This window comes from Somniosus microcephalus, chromosome 14 (genome assembly GCF_052327205.1).
Source record: "Somniosus microcephalus isolate GS21.2 chromosome 14, FLI_Smic_1.0, whole genome shotgun sequence".
NCBI lineage: Eukaryota > Metazoa > Chordata > Chondrichthyes > Squaliformes > Somniosidae > Somniosus > Somniosus microcephalus.
This window is the reverse complement of record NC_141000.1, coordinates 82,276,284-82,296,368: the sequence shown is the minus strand read 5'-3', so window position 1 is coordinate 82,296,368 and position 20,085 is coordinate 82,276,284. Positions and strand designations below refer to the sequence as shown.

Here is a 20,085-nt window from a genome sequence, read left to right as displayed (position 1 = left end):
AGAGCAGCACTCTATTAGTTATTTTGTAGCCTAGTCTTTTGTGCTCAAGTCTCTGGAGTGGGACGTGAACCCACAACCTTCTGATTCAGAGGTGAGGCTGCTACCAACTGAGCCATGGCTGGCTTCAATGAGGAATCTTATATAATGGGAATGGCCCCAAATGATTTGGCAGATTTGAATTCTCTGCATGGAATAGCAATTCAGATATCTGGAGTAGACTGTATTTTATAAGAACTGTAAATCAAATTACTCAATTTCAAATGCTGGACCACGGCAGCTTGCAATGTATTATGGAACTATGGTGATTAGGAGTGAGTATTATAAATGGGGAGTAGAGTACAAGAGTAAAGTAACATTTGTATAAAACATTGGGTAAACCACTGTTAGAGTCTTGAGTGCAGTTTTGGACACTACATTTTAGAAAGGTCATTAAAGTGTGTATATCATAGATTCACTCTAGGTTGATGCCGCATTCAACTGAGTCAAAGTGCAGCTGTTAGCAACGAGGTTGTCAAATACTGAGGTGTATCTCAAAAACATTTGATTATAAATTGAACACATTACAATAATTCACTGGTAAGGCTACAATTAAAATATTGTATGTAAGTTGGACATCCTGGGGGAGAAATGGCAGAAAAGGTTATTCCACTGATCTTCCACCAAAGTTATGGCAGGCGATCTGGAAAACCCTGCCGAAATTCTCCCCAGGCTGTCCACATTGCGTATAATATCAGGTTCTCTTGAATCTACTGCCATAACTTTAGTGGAAGATCAGTGGAAACTTGGAGGAAACAGCAGAAATGATCTTCCACCAAAGTTATGGTAGTAGATTCAGAAGAACCCCCAGGGAAATTCCAGGTTCCTATCTTCAAAGGAACATTGATGCATTGGTGAGAGTATTGAGAATTATGGCTCCAAGTTACGACAACAAACTTACAGAAGTCAATTTATTTTCACTGTAAAAAATGATTGAAAGGGAACACGATCCAAGATTTTAAAATACTGAGTGGAATGGATAATTCAGATGTAGGTATGCAATTTAACTTAGACTATGATTACAGAAATGGAGAACAAGAGCAAAGAATTCACAAGACTCAAGCAAGATGAGAGATTCAAAGAATTTTCCACCACAGGGTAATGGATATGTGGAACAAGTACAGTAATTTGATATGGTGGGTGTGAATGGGATGTGAAATGGTACATTGGAGTTGTATAGAATGGGACTAACCAAGATGTGGATAGGCACAATGGGATTCTCTGCTGTATCAGAATTATATTTGAAGTTGCTTTGTATTTATCCAGAGTTTTATTAAAGGATGTAGGCATAGGATGGGAAGAATTTTACAGATTATTGTTGTTAAAAAAATGAAAAATGAAAAATGAATAAAATGTAAGAACAGTTTAATATATACTACAGTGTCACATAGAAATATAGAAAAAAAATAGGAGCAGGAGTAGGCCATTCAGCCCTTCGAGCCTGCTCTGCCATTCAATATGATCATGGCTGATCCTTTATCTCAATACCATATTCCCGCTCTCTCTCCATACCCCTTGACGCCTTTTGCATCTATAGAAACATAGAAAAATAGGAGAAACTTAGAAAAAGTGACAGCTCTAGACCTGAAACATTATATAATACAAGTCATCAAATTTGACAACCCTATAGAAAAAAATGATTAAAAAGAATTTGCAGAGCAATGCAACATTGATGTTGCAGAACATCAGTGTTCAACATTTCCTGCGGAGAAAGTTTCTTTGGTTTACATGCAGTCGCTGTTCCTACCCAAATTAATAACTTAAGCAACAGCTCTTCAAACCTCGATCTAAGTTTAGCAGTTCATAAAGCAAGCTAGACTGGCACACAGAATATAGTTGACAGATCAGAGGGCGGGTGTTGCACATTCCTGAGTAATACAATATTTGGAAACACTGTATCTAAAGTATTACATAATGTCAATGTACAAATGTAGCAGTTTTAAGAAAGTATGTTGTTATGTTAAATCATTCCCTTATATTATATAGTGTGCAGTATATTTCCCATTAATCTACTGCTGATCTCCCTTCGTGTTGTTGGATGTTGTGATGTAGGAGCTGAAGACACATGACTAATTATTACTTTTATTACCCGTTCACCTTAATATGTTGCTTTAACTACAGGCAATGCAGCGGCCAATTAATGGTGGAGAAATCTAACTTTAAAAATATATATATACTACAGACTACATAATATATAGAATATCAAGCATCTGGCAGATCGAAAAGTAGTAATTGAGCATTACAATCCTACTGGGATTTATAAAGTGCCCGAGGCTCTCTGGTTATGACATTCTCAGAAATATTCAATTGAATTACAATCTTGTAACTCATTCTCATTCATCCATTGCTCTACATGCATCTGATCCCACTGTGTATATCGTTAATACATGTAAATTTCCACTTTAAAAGTACACGTCTTGAAATATATTAATCCACCTGGGTTTAAATGTAAATTCAAGATAAGGCACAATGGAGTGGCACATTGAAGCTTTGTGGTGCCATGAAATGGTGGGATGTGGATTAATTCCAAAGGTCTCCTACACCATGGAGTTGAAATGTTTAGCCACACCATGTGTAAAGTGTAGAATGGAGGCCAGCAGTCTCCCCAGAGGGAAGGAGATAGAGAAAATTAAAGTGGAAGTGATTTCCAAGCCAGCCATTCTTTCATACCTCTAGGTTTGATGCAACATTGATGGAGGTTTGTCACCAGGATGCTTTCTTGGTTGCGAATTGCTCATGGGGTAGGAATATCCAATTGAGTAAAGGGGAAAAAATAACAAAGAGGGCTGCTATCTACACAAAAAAAAAAAATAGATTCAAAGTACTAGTGTCAACATTTAAGGTTCTCATTTTACATCAGTGATTCCCCTTGGTATTAGGTAAATGAATAAAATGTTACAAATAAAAAAGTCAAAAATGATATAAAATCACTAGACTGCACTAGCTTTCTTAAACCACATAACAATTTGCATAGCTTTAAATGGCATGTAAAGTTGAATGGGGCAATTGGTTTGAGTCACAGATTTCTATGACATATGGCTTCCCAGCCCAAATGCCTCTGACACTGAAAAATACTTTTGCAATTTCATCAGTTCTCATTCCAGCTGCCAGGTGGGAAGCGAAGAAGCTTGCCTTCAGGGCAAAAAAACCTGATGGAAGTCCAGCTCACGTTACATTTATTTAACCATCATCTTTGGGTTGAACAACAGTGTGACCCCAGGATGTCATGGAAGCAATTTCCAATGTGTACAATACTTTGCCTAAGGACATTGAGCAAAAGTCGACTAAATTAACCAAGATCTAGACTTAGCAAGCCACATCTAACTTGTGAGGTTAGTTGGTTGTACTTGCCTCCATTTGAATATGCATTCTCTATATTCTGTTCCCATTATAGAATTTAGAGGCACCTGTTAATCCATTTTGTACTGTACACAAGGGAACCAAGAGATTAAAATGAAGTTAAGTACTTCCAAGCGTCTTGATAAAAAATTTTAGACGTCAGAATTTACTTGAAGGGCAAACAAGCTAAATGTTTCTATTATAGATTTCCCTCCTCAATCCTTTTCTATCCTTTTCTCTCATCCTTTCCTGAATGTAACAAGTCAGTCTTGGAGTAGTTCTGCAGGTGTCTACTGCTCTTTAGTACCTTGTTCAAGTGGGCATTTTCCATGAGTGAACCTAATTAGTGAATATCATGAGGCTAGTTAATCATGGGGAGTATTGCATCCATGCCTCATGTGCCCTTGACATCCACATGCATGCTCCTTTCAGCGTGCACCACTGGATAATGAGTAGGAGCAGGAACCATTGCTGATTTTCCACTTATCAGCACAGGGTCTACGAATATTATTAATTTCTCAGCTATCTGCTCCTGTGGTGTTTACTCTCCTAGCTTTAAGTTATTTGTTCAGTATACAGCATATATTTAATTGTACAGAGAGAATTGCTTGTGCTATACATGCCAATGATAATATCTCATCATAGTTGGTATAGCCACATTCTGATATATAATCAGATTGTGAGAATTTAAGGTCAAACACAGAACACTCCTGAAATTAAAATGTAATTTATGAAATAAATTCAGTAACATCTGAAAATCAGGTAAGTTATGAAGCTGGGAGAAAAAAAGAAAATGTATTTATTTTACTTCCGAACTCGGTGGGTATAGTAAATGTTAACGGAACTGCTCCCATTTTTATTCCTGCCCGTCAATCAAAACTACATGTGTGAGCACTTACACTGGAAATTTCATCTGGCAGAAGTAACATTTGAATGGGGAAAGTACAAAAAAAATCAGAAATGTGTCTTTAATAAGAATTCCTGTTTTGTTATTCCTCATATTGACCATAGAGGGTAAGGATATTTTGTAATTGCAACTAACTGCCTGCATTCTGTCTTATGTCCAGCTCTTTCAATTTTATTCCAATTTTACTGGATGTTTAAAAAATCCAATTGCCCTGCCCAAAATTTTAACAAAACAGATCATCTAAAACCCTTGTTACATTTGTAATTCTCTGCAAATAAAAATCAGACAAATCTTGTCTGTGTTGTGTTGTGAACTTGAGTTATATTATACATCAGAATTTGAAATGTCAAGAAAGTTAAATGTAAAAGGTACTATTTTATATACATGTATTTACAATTACAATACATATTAATAAATATATTATGTATCATTAAAATAAGTGATTTGACTCCATACATCACATGCTGCAGCACAGTATCACAAACATATTGAAAGTATATCTTCAAAGAATATGCCATTTTTAAAAAATCAATGTACTTCCACTCAATGGCCCAATGGATAAGAGCACCACCCTCTGGAGTACTGAGCTCAATAGACCAGGAAGGTCTCAGGTCTAATTCCTACTCTACACTGTTAGTTAAGCTGGCAGTGGGAGCTCTACAGTCAGTCCTGGGCTAGAGAGGTGAGAAGAACCAGCTAAAGATCGAGCCCCTGATTGCTATCCAGTCACCTGTGCTGGAACATCAGGTTAGGATAGGAATGGGCCCAAATGATCCTAAGTTCACCTGTTGTGACTCACACATGGCTACCTGGGCAAGGTCCTAGAGCTATATCAACACTTCAGCTTCTAGGGGGAGAAAAAAAAGAAAGTAATTAATCAAACGATATTTTGAAGACTTCAGAAGATGGATTGTTCATTGAGAACTAGCATCCCAGTTCGATCATATATTACTATTTAAGTTCACTTTGTTTTTACAAATGAACAGGCTAGATTGTTAAAAAGTATAGATGTCACTTTAGATAAATCCACTGAGGGCAACCTGCTGACTCAGCACAGAGTTGCATCAATGTTGAGTGGAGCAGTTGGTTCACACCTGTGATTTCTGGATATTTGCTCAGCTGTTTGGAGGAGGTGTGAAATGAAGCAATTCCCCACAGGAAAGAAAGGAAAAGCCAGTGTGGGTAGTTCTCAAGGATCTGTCAGCGGCAAATCACAGAGCAACTTTGGTAGAAGCCTGGGATAAAGTTAACTGCCACCCTATTGTCTGGCGGATGGTGAACAGACAAAGCAGCCAGTGTAGATGATAGTTGAGATGCAGCATTTTGGTTATATGGATAGTGAATATCTTCATTCAGGCCCATTGTTTTCTGATAGTTTAACGTTTTCAACCATAAAGCAGATTCCAGGTTTTAGATCACTACTCTTTGAAATGATTTTAAAAAATCATTCTCAGGATGTGGCATCGCTGGCCAGACTGGCATTTATTGCTGACCCCTAGTTGCCCTGATAAGATAATGGTGGGCTGCCTTCTTGAAGCGCTGGTAGTGGTTTGATACAACTGAATGACTTGCTAGGCCACTTCAGAGGGCAATTAAGAGTCAACCACATTGGTGCAGGACTGGAGTCATATATAGCTCAGGCTGGGTAAGAACAGCAGCTTTCCTTCCCTAAAGGACATTAGTGAATCAGTTGGGTTTTTACAACAATCTGACAGCTTCATGGTCAGATTTTTTAAAACTGAATTCAGATTCTCAAACTGCACTCATGTACTCTGGATTATTAGTCCAGGCCTCTGGATTACTAGTCCAGTAACATAACCACGACACTACCGTACCTGAATTGCGATATGCGCGCTGAAGAAACATAATCTTACTTTTAGGATCATGAGGAGAATTGATCAGGTGGATGTAGAGAGGCGCATTGTGAAAACCGGGTTGAGGGACCAAAATAGAACATTTAAGGCTAGAGAAGTCGCAAGTCAAATATAATTTAAGGAATAGCTTCTTCATGTTTGGAGTTATGGTACAGGCTGGCACCTAGAGGTGATGATGTGATCAGGGTGCAGTGGTACAGGAACTGCTGCTCTCCATGCGTTGAGTCCACCTGTCCTCCACTGAGCTGTCATTGTTTTGTGATGCAAGGTCAGTTCATTTAAATACATTTTCGGACTTAGCACATTAAGTGTTGGGAGTTTGCTGGCTGAGCGGGTGGGTCATTGGCAATACTAGCTCTTAAAAGGAAACTAGTTGTAAAAGTAACAAAATGCCAAAGCAAGGCACGGAGATTGAATAGTGCCATTCCAAGATGTAGCTTTGGAGGTGCTCCTGCAGGGAGTGCGACAGAGAAGGGTGAATCTTTTGGAAATGGAAGGGCACCCTGCAGTCAAGGATACTGCCAAGAAACCTAGGTAGAGGTGAGAGGTAGAGTGAATTCTGTCTCACCTGTGTTTCAGATCTAGGAGCAGGGGAAGGATAAATGTACTGGTCTACTCAAGGTTGCCAAGGTAAGTCTGCTCACGCTTTGCATAATTTAACAATGTTGTCTTACAATGCATCATAACAGCACTCTAATGTAACTGTGGTGCAGCATCATAGATAAAAAAAGAAAGACTTGCAATTATATAGCGCCTTTCACAACCTCAGGACATCCCAAAGTGCTTTACAGCCAATTTTTGAAATGTATTTTTGAAGTCACTGCTGTAATGTACAGTGTACAGCTCTATATAGTTCATGTGCTTTCCGAATGCACAAGCATACTCATGTTAAAATAAGTCACTTTGCATTGCTACCAGCACGATGTAGCCCAAGAAATGTTACAAGCAACAAACACCAAGCACGCTGCCCACAAGGTTGCTGCAGCTGCATGTTGACACCTTTACATAAGGAGGCTGCTGGTCTGGGCACTTGGGTCACACATATCTCTCATATTGCTTTTTACAACACATGTTCCTGTTTGGCATCAGTAAAGGCAGATAGGAAGGTCACCGATGCTGCTGCCATTGACTCCTTATAGGAGAGGGTATTGCAGATGCTGGATATTTTGGCAATAGCTAGAGTATGGGAGGGAGTGTTTTCAGACCATTCCTGTAAAGTCTGTGGGTTGTATTGCAAATAATACACAGACTCCAAGATTAACAAATAAAACAGGTCTTTACTATTCAGAGGTTCGGGCGAATCTGCCCTAGTTAACGTATCACAACCCTTATATACTGGTGTGGTCACTATCGGTATTACAGTATACATGAGCCAACAAATAGGGCCACACCTAAAGTAGTGCTCTTAAAGGCGAACGGTTACATTCTATAGTTCCCTTAAAGGTAAACAGGTACATACACTACAATCCTCCCTTTTTAGCTTTTTACTTACAGAATCCCGTTAAACATACAATCTTCAACTTTATATAAACAGTTTGCAGATATACTCTCGATGGAGTCAACGTCATATAACAATTTACAGATATACTCTCGATGGAAACAGTTTACAGGTTCAGTCTCTGTGGGAACAGTTCATAAATTCAGTCTCTGGTATTAATTCGTCCCAGACAGCATCTTTTTGGTGTAGCCGGTTCACCTGGTAACGTGACTCCTCCATAGCCTTTTTAACAGCTTGTACTTTCGTCCTGTTGAACCAGCAGTGCGGACTTATACAACCCACTGGCTGTCTTGATAATGTCCCTGGATTTTTTTTTTACAAATTTAGCACCTTTCGTAGTGTTCGGACTGAGGTAGTAGAAGTAATAATATTTTAAACAGTTATTATTTTCTGCTTCTTTTTCTTTTCTGCCTTTTTGAAACTCTCCGAGCTCCTTTCTCGGCTGCCATCTGTAGCGCCACCAACTCTCTATGTTCCTTAGACCTTAAGTGCTTCATCCGGATTTCAGCACTTTGAGAGTTTTCATCACAAGCTGGGCAGACCACATCCTCATAATATTCAGTGTCACTCAACAGGTCATGGTAATATTCAGGTTCATCCTGAGTTAGTCCATCGAGAGGCCCTTCTACTTCTTCCTTACCCAACTGGACGCTAGCCGACTGCTGTTCCTTCTCTATCTCTCTTTCTTTAAAAGACTTCCTCATGCGTTCATAGTCATCCCGCTCTTCCTGGGTTTCCTGCAAATCCTTCACTAAGGACCTCATTTGTGATTTCAATACTTCCCCTTCCATCGGGGATTGATTGATCGGGCTATTCAATCCTTCTACTGGAGCAGCTGTTTCAACATTCTGTTGTTCACATAGACATGATTCAGTGTACTTTTGGCATCCCAGTAAAATCTGTGTTGCAACCTCAGCTATTTCCATAACTTTTGAGAGCTCCGAACTCCTTCCCTTTGAAGATTGAAGCTCGTGTTCAGATTGTTCCCATTGCAGAGTCTTGTCCCTCAGCATATGAAGGAGTTGGCTGACCGTTAACTCTTCCACGGGAACACTGTGGATCAGAGTCTTCTCCATTTCATCCACCTTTTCCTCCAATGCTTTCACCTTCTTTTCCTCTTGTACTTTGGCTTTCAGCGCTCGGAGAAGTTGCGCCTTCATGCTCTCTAGCTCATGTTCAGGGGCCATTCTTACAGTCTCTGTGTTTCTTACAGTTTCCTTTTCTTCCACTGAAAGGATTCCCAGTTGAATCTGTTCTTCAAGTTGTTGAACCTCAGACATTGCCGCCTCATATTTGTCTTGGGTGTCCTTCAATGTTTTTATAAGTTCTTGGACATCCTGTCTTTCATGCTCTGCCATGATTTTCACCTCTAATTGCTCATCTATGGATGGAGCTTCTATCGATGAGTCTGTCTTGGCCTTGAGCTCATCAAGAATTTCCTGCAGCCTTTGGACTTCTTGCTCATGTTCAACCTTTAGTTGTTCATATGCTTCTACTGAAACTAGCTTCTCGGAGGCTGCCGAGTTAACCCCCTTCTGAATTGTAGCCTGGGCCTGTTCATACTGTTCTTTCAACTTCTCACACTCTGCTTGTAAGGAGTCGTAAAGAAGAACTGGAATAAAATCCTGGCTCCCTGAAGATTCCTCTTCCTTTGGTTCATTCTGTAAATATTCTAGTTCCTGAACAGCATCAGGGGAATGTGATTGGTATTTGGCCATGATGGCTCTATGGTCGCTCTCTGCTTGAGCTAGCTGTCTCTGTAGTCTTTCCAGGTTCCCCCATTCGGTGTCCCAGAACTTTTTCATCTTTTTCATCTCCTGTACGAGACGATCACTCAACTGTTCTAATTGTTGTCGTACTTTGACATAAGTTTGCGTCCGAGCTCGGTGTTCTTCCGTCATGGATGAATCCTTTGCTTGAACAGGCTCAGAATTCTCTGTCAACCTGGAGTTCTGCTCTGCAGCTTTATTCTTCTTGGTACCATAAGTCCTTCTGCCTGTCTTCGTTTTCGACTTGGTCTTATCATCATCCATTTCAGAATCTGAGCTGATAGCTTGCACCGAGTCCTCCTTCCCTATGGCTTTTAGGTAGTGCCATTCTATGTTTATTTTCTGCATCCACTCCCGCCCTAGGAGTGGTGGTCCTCCCTCAGGTAATACGTACAGATTCATTCGTGGGTGTTCTTTGCCCCTCTCTCTCACTTTGACTCGTATTTTTCCCATGGGGTATACATTATGCCCCGTGTATGTCTGTAATACGAATTTAGTATTTCTTAAGGGTATGTGAGAGAATAGCCGGTGGTAGTCCTTTTGGTTGATGACTGATACAGCTGATCCCGTGTCCAGCTCCATTCGTACTTGGACTCCAGCTATTTTTAGTGTGACCCAGATCGTCTGTAGATCAGTTACTTTACCCACATTGTGGATTCTCAGACTATCCAGCTCCTGGCTGTTTGGGTCTGAGTCTGAATTTTGTTCGTCTGAACTCTTTTCAGCCACCTGATGCACCTTGTTGTACTTTTCTTGTGGTGGTGGCTTCCTTTGCTTGTTGGTCTTCTTTCCGGACCTGCATACCTTTGCGATGTGACCCAGTTTGCCACATTTCCTGCGCTCTTGGTTCTTAAACCAGCACTGATTCTGGTCGTGCGTTGTCTTTCCACAACGGTAGCATTTGGAAATGCTTGCAGTAATTTGGTCCACCCCGAGTGCCGCCGCCTTTAGCTGCATTTCCGCCGTTCCTTTCGCTGCAGCTTCGTGCGATGAAGCTATGAGGACAGCCCTGTCCAGTGTGAGGTCGTTTTCTTCCAGAAGTCGCTTCTGCGTTCCTTCTTTGGCCAAGCCGCATACGAACTTGTCCCGCAGCGCCTCTGTCAAATTCCCTCCAAACTGGCAGTATTTCGTTAGCTTACGCAGTTCGACTAAGTATTCCGCATTGCTTTCATCTTTCCTCTGGGTTCTTGCGTAAAATTTAAATCGTTCAGCCAGCATCAACGGTGTGGGGTTCAAGTGATCCTTCAGCACTGCTACGATCTCTTCGAAGGTCTGGTCCACTGGTTTAACTGGTGCTATTAGATGTTTCAAGAGCCCGTATGTTTTTGCTCCCATCGAATTTAACAAAGTTATTGCCTTGTCGTCATCCTCAATTTCGTTGGCTTTGCAATATATTTCTATGCGTTCCTCATACGTGGCCCAGTCCTCTATCTCAACATCAAAATCATTAATATTTCCTCGCTTAGGCATCTTCTTCTCTTCTCGAGGACAACACAAGTATTTCTTTACTTATTATTATTTTTCCTCTCTTCTTGAGAACACCAGTATTTCTTTAAATTCTTATTATTTTTCTAAGATGGCGGTTTCCCGCTTCTGTCTTCTTCCCCGGCGGTTTTCCCATGAAAAATGGCGGCTTTCCCGCGCTTCTCAGCTCTCCCCGCCCACTTTAATGGCGGTTTTCCCCGCGCTTTTCTGTTCTCCCCGCCCACGGCAATGGCGGTTTCCCGCTTCTTCCCCTGGCGGGAGGGGTACACTTTCCCCCATGGGCGACGGCCGCTGGCTACCGGTCCCCAGCCTGTGCGTCGGCTTCAGCGCTCTCCGCTGGCTTTCAGACCCCCAGCCCGCGCGTCGGCTTCAGCGCTCTCCGCTGGTTTTCAGATCCCCAGCCCGCGTGTCGGCTTCAGCGCTCTCCGCTGGCTTTCAGATCCCCAGCCCGCGCGTCGGCTTCAGCGCTCTCCTTCCTGCGGCAGGCAACCGGCTCCAGGTACCCCCGATGACGGCGGACAGTTACAGCCTCTGAACTGGCTCTCGGCCAATTCCCGATTTCTCGGCTCTGTCTCACCCGGCCTGCTCCCGGTCTCAGCGCCTCTGGACCCGACTTTGTCTGGCTCCTTTCCCCCTCGACCGTGGTCGAGTGTACCGCCCTTATCCTCTGGTTTACTCCTTCCTTATTTTCTTTTACTGTTCCCTTACTCACAGTCCGTGGCAGCCTTGCCTCTCTTGTCGATCGGCTCGCTCCTCACTGTGGCAGAAGGGACCGTCAGTGCCTGTTGCAGATGGAAGTTTTCAATGCCAAAATCTTCCTCTTTGCTATCGCTGCAGTCTCGAGTTTTCACCCAGCAGAACGACGAGGGCGGGTGCCTCACTTCGACGCTCCTTAGTTGCTTAGGAACTACTGTTGCCGCAGGGTACGATCGGCCTCGTCGCCATTGTAAAGTCTGTGGGTTGTATTGCAAATAATACACAGACTCCAAGATTAACTAATAAAACAGGTCTTTACTATTCAGAGGTTCGGGCGAATCTGCCCTAGTTAACGTATCACAACCCTTATATACTGGTGTGGTCACTATCGGTATTACAGTATACATGAGCCAACAAATAGGGCCACACCTAAAGTAGTGCTCTTAAAGGCGAACGGTTACATTCTATAGTTCCCTTAAAGGTAAACAGGTACATACACTACAATCCTCCCTTTTTAGCTTTTTACTTACAGAATCCCGTTAAACATACAATCTTCAACTTTATATAAACAGTTTGCAGATATACTCTCGATGGAGTCAACGTCATATAACAATTTACAGATATACTCTCGATGGAAACAGTTTACAGGTTCAGTCTCTGTGGGAACAGTTCATAAATTCAGTCTCTGGTATTAATTCGTCCCAGACAGCATCTTTTTGGTGTAGCCGGTTCACCTGGTAACGTGACTCCTCCATAGCCTTTTTAACAGCTTGTACTTTCGTCCTGTTGAACCAGCAGTGCGGACTTATACAACCCACTGGCTGTCTTGATAATGTCCCTGGATTTTTTTTTTACAAATTTAGCACCTTTCGTAGTGTTCGGACTGAGGTAGTAGAAGTAATAATATTTTAAACAGTTATTATTTTCTGCTTCTTTTTCTTTTCTGCCTTTTTGAAACTCTCCGAGCTCCTTTCTCGGCTGCCATCTGTAGCGCCACCAACTCTCTATGTTCCTTAGACCTTAAGTGCTTCATCCGGATTTCAGCACTTTGAGAGTTTTCATCACAAGCTGGGCAGACCACATCCTCATAATATTCAGTGTCACTCAACAGGTCATGGTAATATTCAGGTTCATCCTGAGTTAGTCCATCGAGAGGCCCTTCTACTTCTTCCTTACCCAACTGGACGCTAGCCGACTGCTGTTCCTTCTCTATCTCTCTTTCTTTAAAAGACTTCCTCATGCGTTCATAGTCATCCCGCTCTTCCTGGGTTTCCTGCAAATCCTTCACTAAGGACCTCATTTGTGATTTCAATACTTCCCCTTCCATCGGGGATTGATTGATCGGGCTATTCAATCCTTCTACTGGAGCAGCTGTTTCAACATTCTGTTGTTCACATAGACATGATTCAGTGTACTTTTGGCATCCCAGTAAAATCTGTGTTGCAACCTCAGCTATTTCCATAACTTTTGAGAGCTCCGAACTCCTTCCCTTTGAAGATTGAAGCTCGTGTTCAGATTGTTCCCATTGCAGAGTCTTGTCCCTCAGCATATGAAGGAGTTGGCTGACCGTTAACTCTTCCACGGGAACACTGTGGATCAGAGTCTTCTCCATTTCATCCACCTTTTCCTCCAATGCTTTCACCTTCTTTTCCTCTTGTACTTTGGCTTTCAGCGCTCGGAGAAGTTGCGCCTTCATGCTCTCTAGCTCATGTTCAGGGGCCATTCTTACAGTCTCTGTGTTTCTTACAGTTTCCTTTTCTTCCACTGAAAGGATTCCCAGTTGAATCTGTTCTTCAAGTTGTTGAACCTCAGACATTGCCGCCTCATATTTGTCTTGGGTGTCCTTCAATGTTTTTATAAGTTCTTGGACATCCTGTCTTTCATGCTCTGCCATGATTTTCACCTCTAATTGCTCATCTATGGATGGAGCTTCTATCGATGAGTCTGTCTTGGCCTTGAGCTCATCAAGAATTTCCTGCAGCCTTTGGACTTCTTGCTCATGTTCAACCTTTAGTTGTTCATATGCTTCTACTGAAACTAGCTTCTCGGAGGCTGCCGAGTTAACCCCCTTCTGAATTGTAGCCTGGGCCTGTTCATACTGTTCTTTCAACTTCTCACACTCTGCTTGTAAGGAGTCGTAAAGAAGAACTGGAATAAAATCCTGGCTCCCTGAAGATTCCTCTTCCTTTGGTTCATTCTGTAAATATTCTAGTTCCTGAACAGCATCAGGGGAATGTGATTGGTATTTGGCCATGATGGCTCTATGGTCGCTCTCTGCTTGAGCTAGCTGTCTCTGTAGTCTTTCCAGGTTCCCCCATTCGGTGTCCCAGAACTTTTTCATCTTTTTCATCTCCTGTACGAGACGATCACTCAACTGTTCTAATTGTTGTCGTACTTTGACATAAGTTTGCGTCCGAGCTCGGTGTTCTTCCGTCATGGATGAATCCTTTGCTTGAACAGGCTCAGAATTCTCTGTCAACCTGGAGTTCTGCTCTGCAGCTTTATTCTTCTTGGTACCATAAGTCCTTCTGCCTGTCTTCGTTTTCGACTTGGTCTTATCATCATCCATTTCAGAATCTGAGCTGATAGCTTGCACCGAGTCCTCCTTCCCTATGGCTTTTAGGTAGTGCCATTCTATGTTTATTTTCTGCATCCACTCCCGCCCTAGGAGTGGTGGTCCTCCCTCAGGTAATACGTACAGATTCATTCGTGGGTGTTCTTTGCCCCTCTCTCTCACTTTGACTCGTATTTTTCCCATGGGGTATACATTATGCCCCGTGTATGTCTGTAATACGAATTTAGTATTTCTTAAGGGTATGTGAGAGAATAGCCGGTGGTAGTCCTTTTGGTTGATGACTGATACAGCTGATCCCGTGTCCAGCTCCATTCGTACTTGGACTCCAGCTATTTTTAGTGTGACCCAGATCGTCTGTAGATCAGTTACTTTACCCACATTGTGGATTCTCAGACTATCCAGCTCCTGGCTGTTTGGGTCTGAGTCTGAATTTTGTTCGTCTGAACTCTTTTCAGCCACCTGATGCACCTTGTTGTACTTTTCTTGTGGTGGTGGCTTCCTTTGCTTGTTGGTCTTCTTTCCGGACCTGCATACCTTTGCGATGTGACCCAGTTTGCCACATTTCCTGCGCTCTTGGTTCTTAAACCAGCACTGATTCTGGTCGTGCGTTGTCTTTCCACAACGGTAGCATTTGGAAATGCTTGCAGTAATTTGGTCCACCCCGAGTGCCGCCGCCTTTAGCTGCATTTCCGCCGTTCCTTTCGCTGCAGCTTCGTGCGATGAAGCTATGAGGACAGCCCTGTCCAGTGTGAGGTCGTTTTCTTCCAGAAGTCGCTTCTGCGTTCCTTCTTTGGCCAAGCCGCATACGAACTTGTCCCGCAGCGCCTCTGTCAAATTCCCTCCAAACTGGCAGTATTTCGTTAGCTTACGCAGTTCGACTAAGTATTCCGCATTGCTTTCATCTTTCCTCTGGGTTCTTGCGTAAAATTTAAATCGTTCAGCCAGCATCAACGGTGTGGGGTTCAAGTGATCCTTCAGCACTGCTACGATCTCTTCGAAGGTCTGGTCCACTGGTTTAACTGGTGCTATTAGATGTTTCAAGAGCCCGTATGTTTTTGCTCCCATCGAATTTAACAAAGTTATTGCCTTGTCGTCATCCTCAATTTCGTTGGCTTTGCAATATATTTCTATGCGTTCCTCATACGTGGCCCAGTCCTCTATCTCAACATCAAAATCATTAATATTTCCTCGCTTAGGCATCTTCTTCTCTTCTCGAGGACAACACAAGTATTTCTTTACTTATTATTATTTTTCCTCTCTTCTTGAGAACACCAGTATTTCTTTAAATTCTTATTATTTTTCTAAGATGGCGGTTTCCCGCTTCTGTCTTCTTCCCCGGCGGTTTTCCCATGAAAAATGGCGGCTTTCCCGCGCTTCTCAGCTCTCCCCGCCCACTTTAATGGCGGTTTTCCCCGCGCTTTTCTGTTCTCCCCGCCCACGGCAATGGCGGTTTCCCGCTTCTTCCCCTGGCGGGAGGGGTACACTTTCCCCCATGGGCGACGGCCGCTGGCTACCGGTCCCCAGCCTGTGCGTCGGCTTCAGCGCTCTCCGCTGGCTTTCAGACCCCCAGCCCGCGCGTCGGCTTCAGCGCTCTCCGCTGGTTTTCAGATCCCCAGCCCGCGTGTCGGCTTCAGCGCTCTCCGCTGGCTTTCAGATCCCCAGCCCGCGCGTCGGCTTCAGCGCTCTCCTTCCTGCGGCAGGCAACCGGCTCCAGGTACCCCCGATGACGGCGGACAGTTACAGCCTCTGAACTGGCTCTCGGCCAATTCCCGATTTCTCGGCTCTGTCTCACCCGGCCTGCTCCCGGTCTCAGCGCCTCTGGACCCGACTTTGTCTGGCTCCTTTCCCCCTCGACCGTGGTCGAGTGTACCGCCCTTATCCTCTGGTTTACTCCTTCCTTATTTTCTTTTACTGTTCCCTTACTCACAGTCCGTGGCAGCCTTGCCTCTCTTGTCGATCGGCTCGCTCCTCACTGTGGCAGAAGGGACCGTCAGTGCCTGTTGCAGATGGAAGTTTTCAATGCCAAAATCTTCCTCTTTGCTATCGCTGCAGTCTCGAGTTTTCACCCAGCAGAACGACGAGGGCGGGTGCCTCACTTCGACGCTCCTTAGTTGCTTAGGAACTACTGTTGCCGCAGGGTACGATCGGCCTCGTCGCCATTGTAAAGTCTGTGGGTTGTATTGCAAATAATACACAGACTCCAAGATTAACTAATAAAACAGGTCTTTACTATTCAGAGGTTCGGGCGAATCTGCCCTAGTTAACGTATCACAACCCTTATATACTGGTGTGGTCACTATCGGTATTACAGTATACATGAGCCAACAAATAGGGCCACACCTAAAGTAGTGCTCTTAAAGGCGAACGGTTACATTCTATAGTTCCCTTAAAGGTAAACAGGTACATACACTACAATCCTCCCTTTTTAGCTTTTTACTTACAGAATCCCGTTAAACATACAATCTTCAACTTTATATAAACAGTTTGCAGATATACTCTCGATGGAGTCAACGTCATATAACAATTTACAGATATACTCTCGATGGAAACAGTTTACAGGTTCAGTCTCTGTGGGAACAGTTCATAAATTCAGTCTCTGGTATTAATTCGTCCCAGACAGCATCTTTTTGGTGTAGCCGGTTCACCTGGTAACGTGACTCCTCCATAGCCTTTTTAACAGCTTGTACTTTCGTCCTGTTGAACCAGCAGTGCGGACTTATACAACCCACTGGCTGTCTTGATAATGTCCCTGGATTTTTTTTTTACAAATTTAGCACCTTTCGTAGTGTTCGGACTGAGGTAGTAGAAGTAATAATATTTTAAACAGTTATTATTTTCTGCTTCTTTTTCTTTTCTGCCTTTTTGAAACTCTCCGAGCTCCTTTCTCGGCTGCCATCTGTAGCGCCACCAACTCTCTATGTTCCTTAGACCTTAAGTGCTTCATCCGGATTTCAGCACTTTGAGAGTTTTCATCACAAGCTGGGCAGACCACATCCTCATAATATTCAGTGTCACTCAACAGGTCATGGTAATATTCAGGTTCATCCTGAGTTAGTCCATCGAGAGGCCCTTCTACTTCTTCCTTACCCAACTGGACGCTAGCCGACTGCTGTTCCTTCTCTATCTCTCTTTCTTTAAAAGACTTCCTCATGCGTTCATAGTCATCCCGCTCTTCCTGGGTTTCCTGCAAATCCTTCACTAAGGACCTCATTTGTGATTTCAATACTTCCCCTTCCATCGGGGATTGATTGATCGGGCTATTCAATCCTTCTACTGGAGCAGCTGTTTCAACATTCTGTTGTTCACATAGACATGATTCAGTGTACTTTTGGCATCCCAGTAAAATCTGTGTTGCAACCTCAGCTATTTCCATAACTTTTGAGAGCTCCGAACTCCTTCCCTTTGAAGATTGAAGCTCGTGTTCAGATTGTTCCCATTGCAGAGTCTTGTCCCTCAGCATATGAAGGAGTTGGCTGACCGTTAACTCTTCCACGGGAACACTGTGGATCAGAGTCTTCTCCATTTCATCCACCTTTTCCTCCAATGCTTTCACCTTCTTTTCCTCTTGTACTTTGGCTTTCAGCGCTCGGAGAAGTTGCGCCTTCATGCTCTCTAGCTCATGTTCAGGGGCCATTCTTACAGTCTCTGTGTTTCTTACAGTTTCCTTTTCTTCCACTGAAAGGATTCCCAGTTGAATCTGTTCTTCAAGTTGTTGAACCTCAGACATTGCCGCCTCATATTTGTCTTGGGTGTCCTTCAATGTTTTTATAAGTTCTTGGACATCCTGTCTTTCATGCTCTGCCATGATTTTCACCTCTAATTGCTCATCTATGGATGGAGCTTCTATCGATGAGTCTGTCTTGGCCTTGAGCTCATCAAGAATTTCCTGCAGCCTTTGGACTTCTTGCTCATGTTCAACCTTTAGTTGTTCATATGCTTCTACTGAAACTAGCTTCTCGGAGGCTGCCGAGTTAACCCCCTTCTGAATTGTAGCCTGGGCCTGTTCATACTGTTCTTTCAACTTCTCACACTCTGCTTGTAAGGAGTCGTAAAGAAGAACTGGAATAAAATCCTGGCTCCCTGAAGATTCCTCTTCCTTTGGTTCATTCTGTAAATATTCTAGTTCCTGAACAGCATCAGGGGAATGTGATTAGTATTTGGCCATGATGGCTCTATGGTCGCTCTCTGCTTGAGCTAGCTGTCTCTGTAGTCTTTCCAGGTTCCCCCATTCGGTGTCCCAGAACTTTTTCATCTTTTTCATCTCCTGTACGAGACGATCACTCAACTGTTCTAATTGTTGTCGTACTTTGACATAAGTTTGCGTCCGAGCTCGGTGTTCTTCCGTCATGGATGAATCCTTTGCTTGAACAGGCTCAGAATTCTCTGTCAACCTGGAGTTCTGCTCTGCAGCTTTATTCTTCTTGGTACCATAAGTCCTTCTGCCTGTCTTCGTTTTCGACTTGGTCTTATCATCATCCATTTCAGAATCTGAGCTGATAGCTTGCACCGAGTCCTCCTTCCCTATGGCTTTTAGGTAGTGCCATTCTATGTTTATTTTCTGCATCCACTCCCGCCCTAGGAGTGGTGGTCCTCCCTCAGGTAATACGTACAGATTCATTCGTGGGTGTTCTTTGCCCCTCTCTCTCACTTTGACTCGTATTTTTCCCATGGGGTATACATTATGCCCCGTGTATGTCTGTAATACGAATTTAGTATTTCTTAAGGGTATGTGAGAGAATAGCCGGTGGTAGTCCTTTTGGTTGATGACTGATACAGCTGATCCCGTGTCCAGCTCCATTCGTACTTGGACTCCAGCTATTTTTAGTGTGACCCAGATCGTCTGTAGATCAGTTACTTTACCCACATTGTGGATTCTCAGACTATCCAGCTCCTGGCTGTTTGGGTCTGAGTCTGAATTTTGTTCGTCTGAACTCTTTTCAGCCACCTGATGCACCTTGTTGTACTTTTCTTGTGGTGGTGGCTTCCTTTGCTTGTTGGTCTTCTTTCCGGACCTGCATACCTTTGCGATGTGACCCAGTTTGCCACATTTCCTGCGCTCTTGGTTCTTAAACCAGCACTGATTCTGGTCGTGCGTTGTCTTTCCACAACGGTAGCATTTGGAAATGCTTGCAGTAATTTGGTCCACCCCGAGTGCCGCCGCCTTTAGCTGCATTTCCGCCGTTCCTTTCGCTGCAGCTTCGTGCGATGAAGCTATGAGGACAGCCCTGTCCAGTGTGAGGTCGTTTTCTTCCAGAAGTCGCTTCTGCGTTCCTTCTTTGGCCAAGCCGCATACGAACTTGTCCCGCAGCGCCTCTGTCAAATTCCCTCCAAACTGGCAGTATTTCGTTAGCTTACGCAGTTCGACTAAGTATTCCGCATTGCTTTCATCTTTCCTCTGGGTTCTTGCGTAAAATTTAAATCGTTCAGCCAGCATCAACGGTGTGGGGTTCAAGTGATCCTTCAGCACTGCTACGATCTCTTCGAAGGTCTGGTCCATTGGTTTAACTGGTGCTATTAGATGTTTCAAGAGCCCGTATGTTTTTGCTCCCATCGAATTTAACAAAGTTATTGCCTTGTCGTCATCCTCAATTTCGTTGGCTTTGCAATATATTTCTATGCGTTCCTCATACGTGGCCCAGTCCTCTATCTCAACATCAAAATCATTAATATTTCCTCGCTTAGGCATCTTCTTCTCTTCTCGAGGACAACACAAGTATTTCTTTACTTATTATTATTTTTCCTCTCTTCTTGAGAACACCAGTATTTCTTTAAATTCTTATTATTTTTCTAAGATGGCGGTTTCCCGCTTCTGTCTTCTTCCCCGGCGGTTTTCCCATGAAAAATGGCGGCTTTCCCGCGCTTCTCGGCTCTCCCCGCCCACTTTAATGGCGGTTTTCCCCGCGCTT

The 20,085-nt window shown here is 43.4% G+C and overlaps 1 protein-coding gene across 2 annotated transcripts in view; it reads right to left on the bottom strand.

The window, feature by feature from the left end:
- Positions 1–20,085, bottom strand: part of tbx15 (T-box transcription factor 15) — a 139,512-nt gene that overhangs the window by 88,489 nt on the left and 30,938 nt on the right. The window contains exons 2-3 of one of the 2 annotated variants that reach the window (XM_086006805.1): positions 3,388–3,461; positions 1,525–1,567 (exon numbers count right to left, since the gene is read on the bottom strand). The exons of the other annotated variant lie outside the window; for it this stretch is intronic. Coding sequence (XP_085862931.1) covers positions 1,525–1,567; positions 3,388–3,405 — 61 coding nt within the window. The 5' untranslated portion in view covers positions 3,406–3,461. The remainder of the gene's footprint in view (positions 1–1,524; positions 1,568–3,387; positions 3,462–20,085) is intronic. 2 annotated transcript variants of the gene reach the window in all.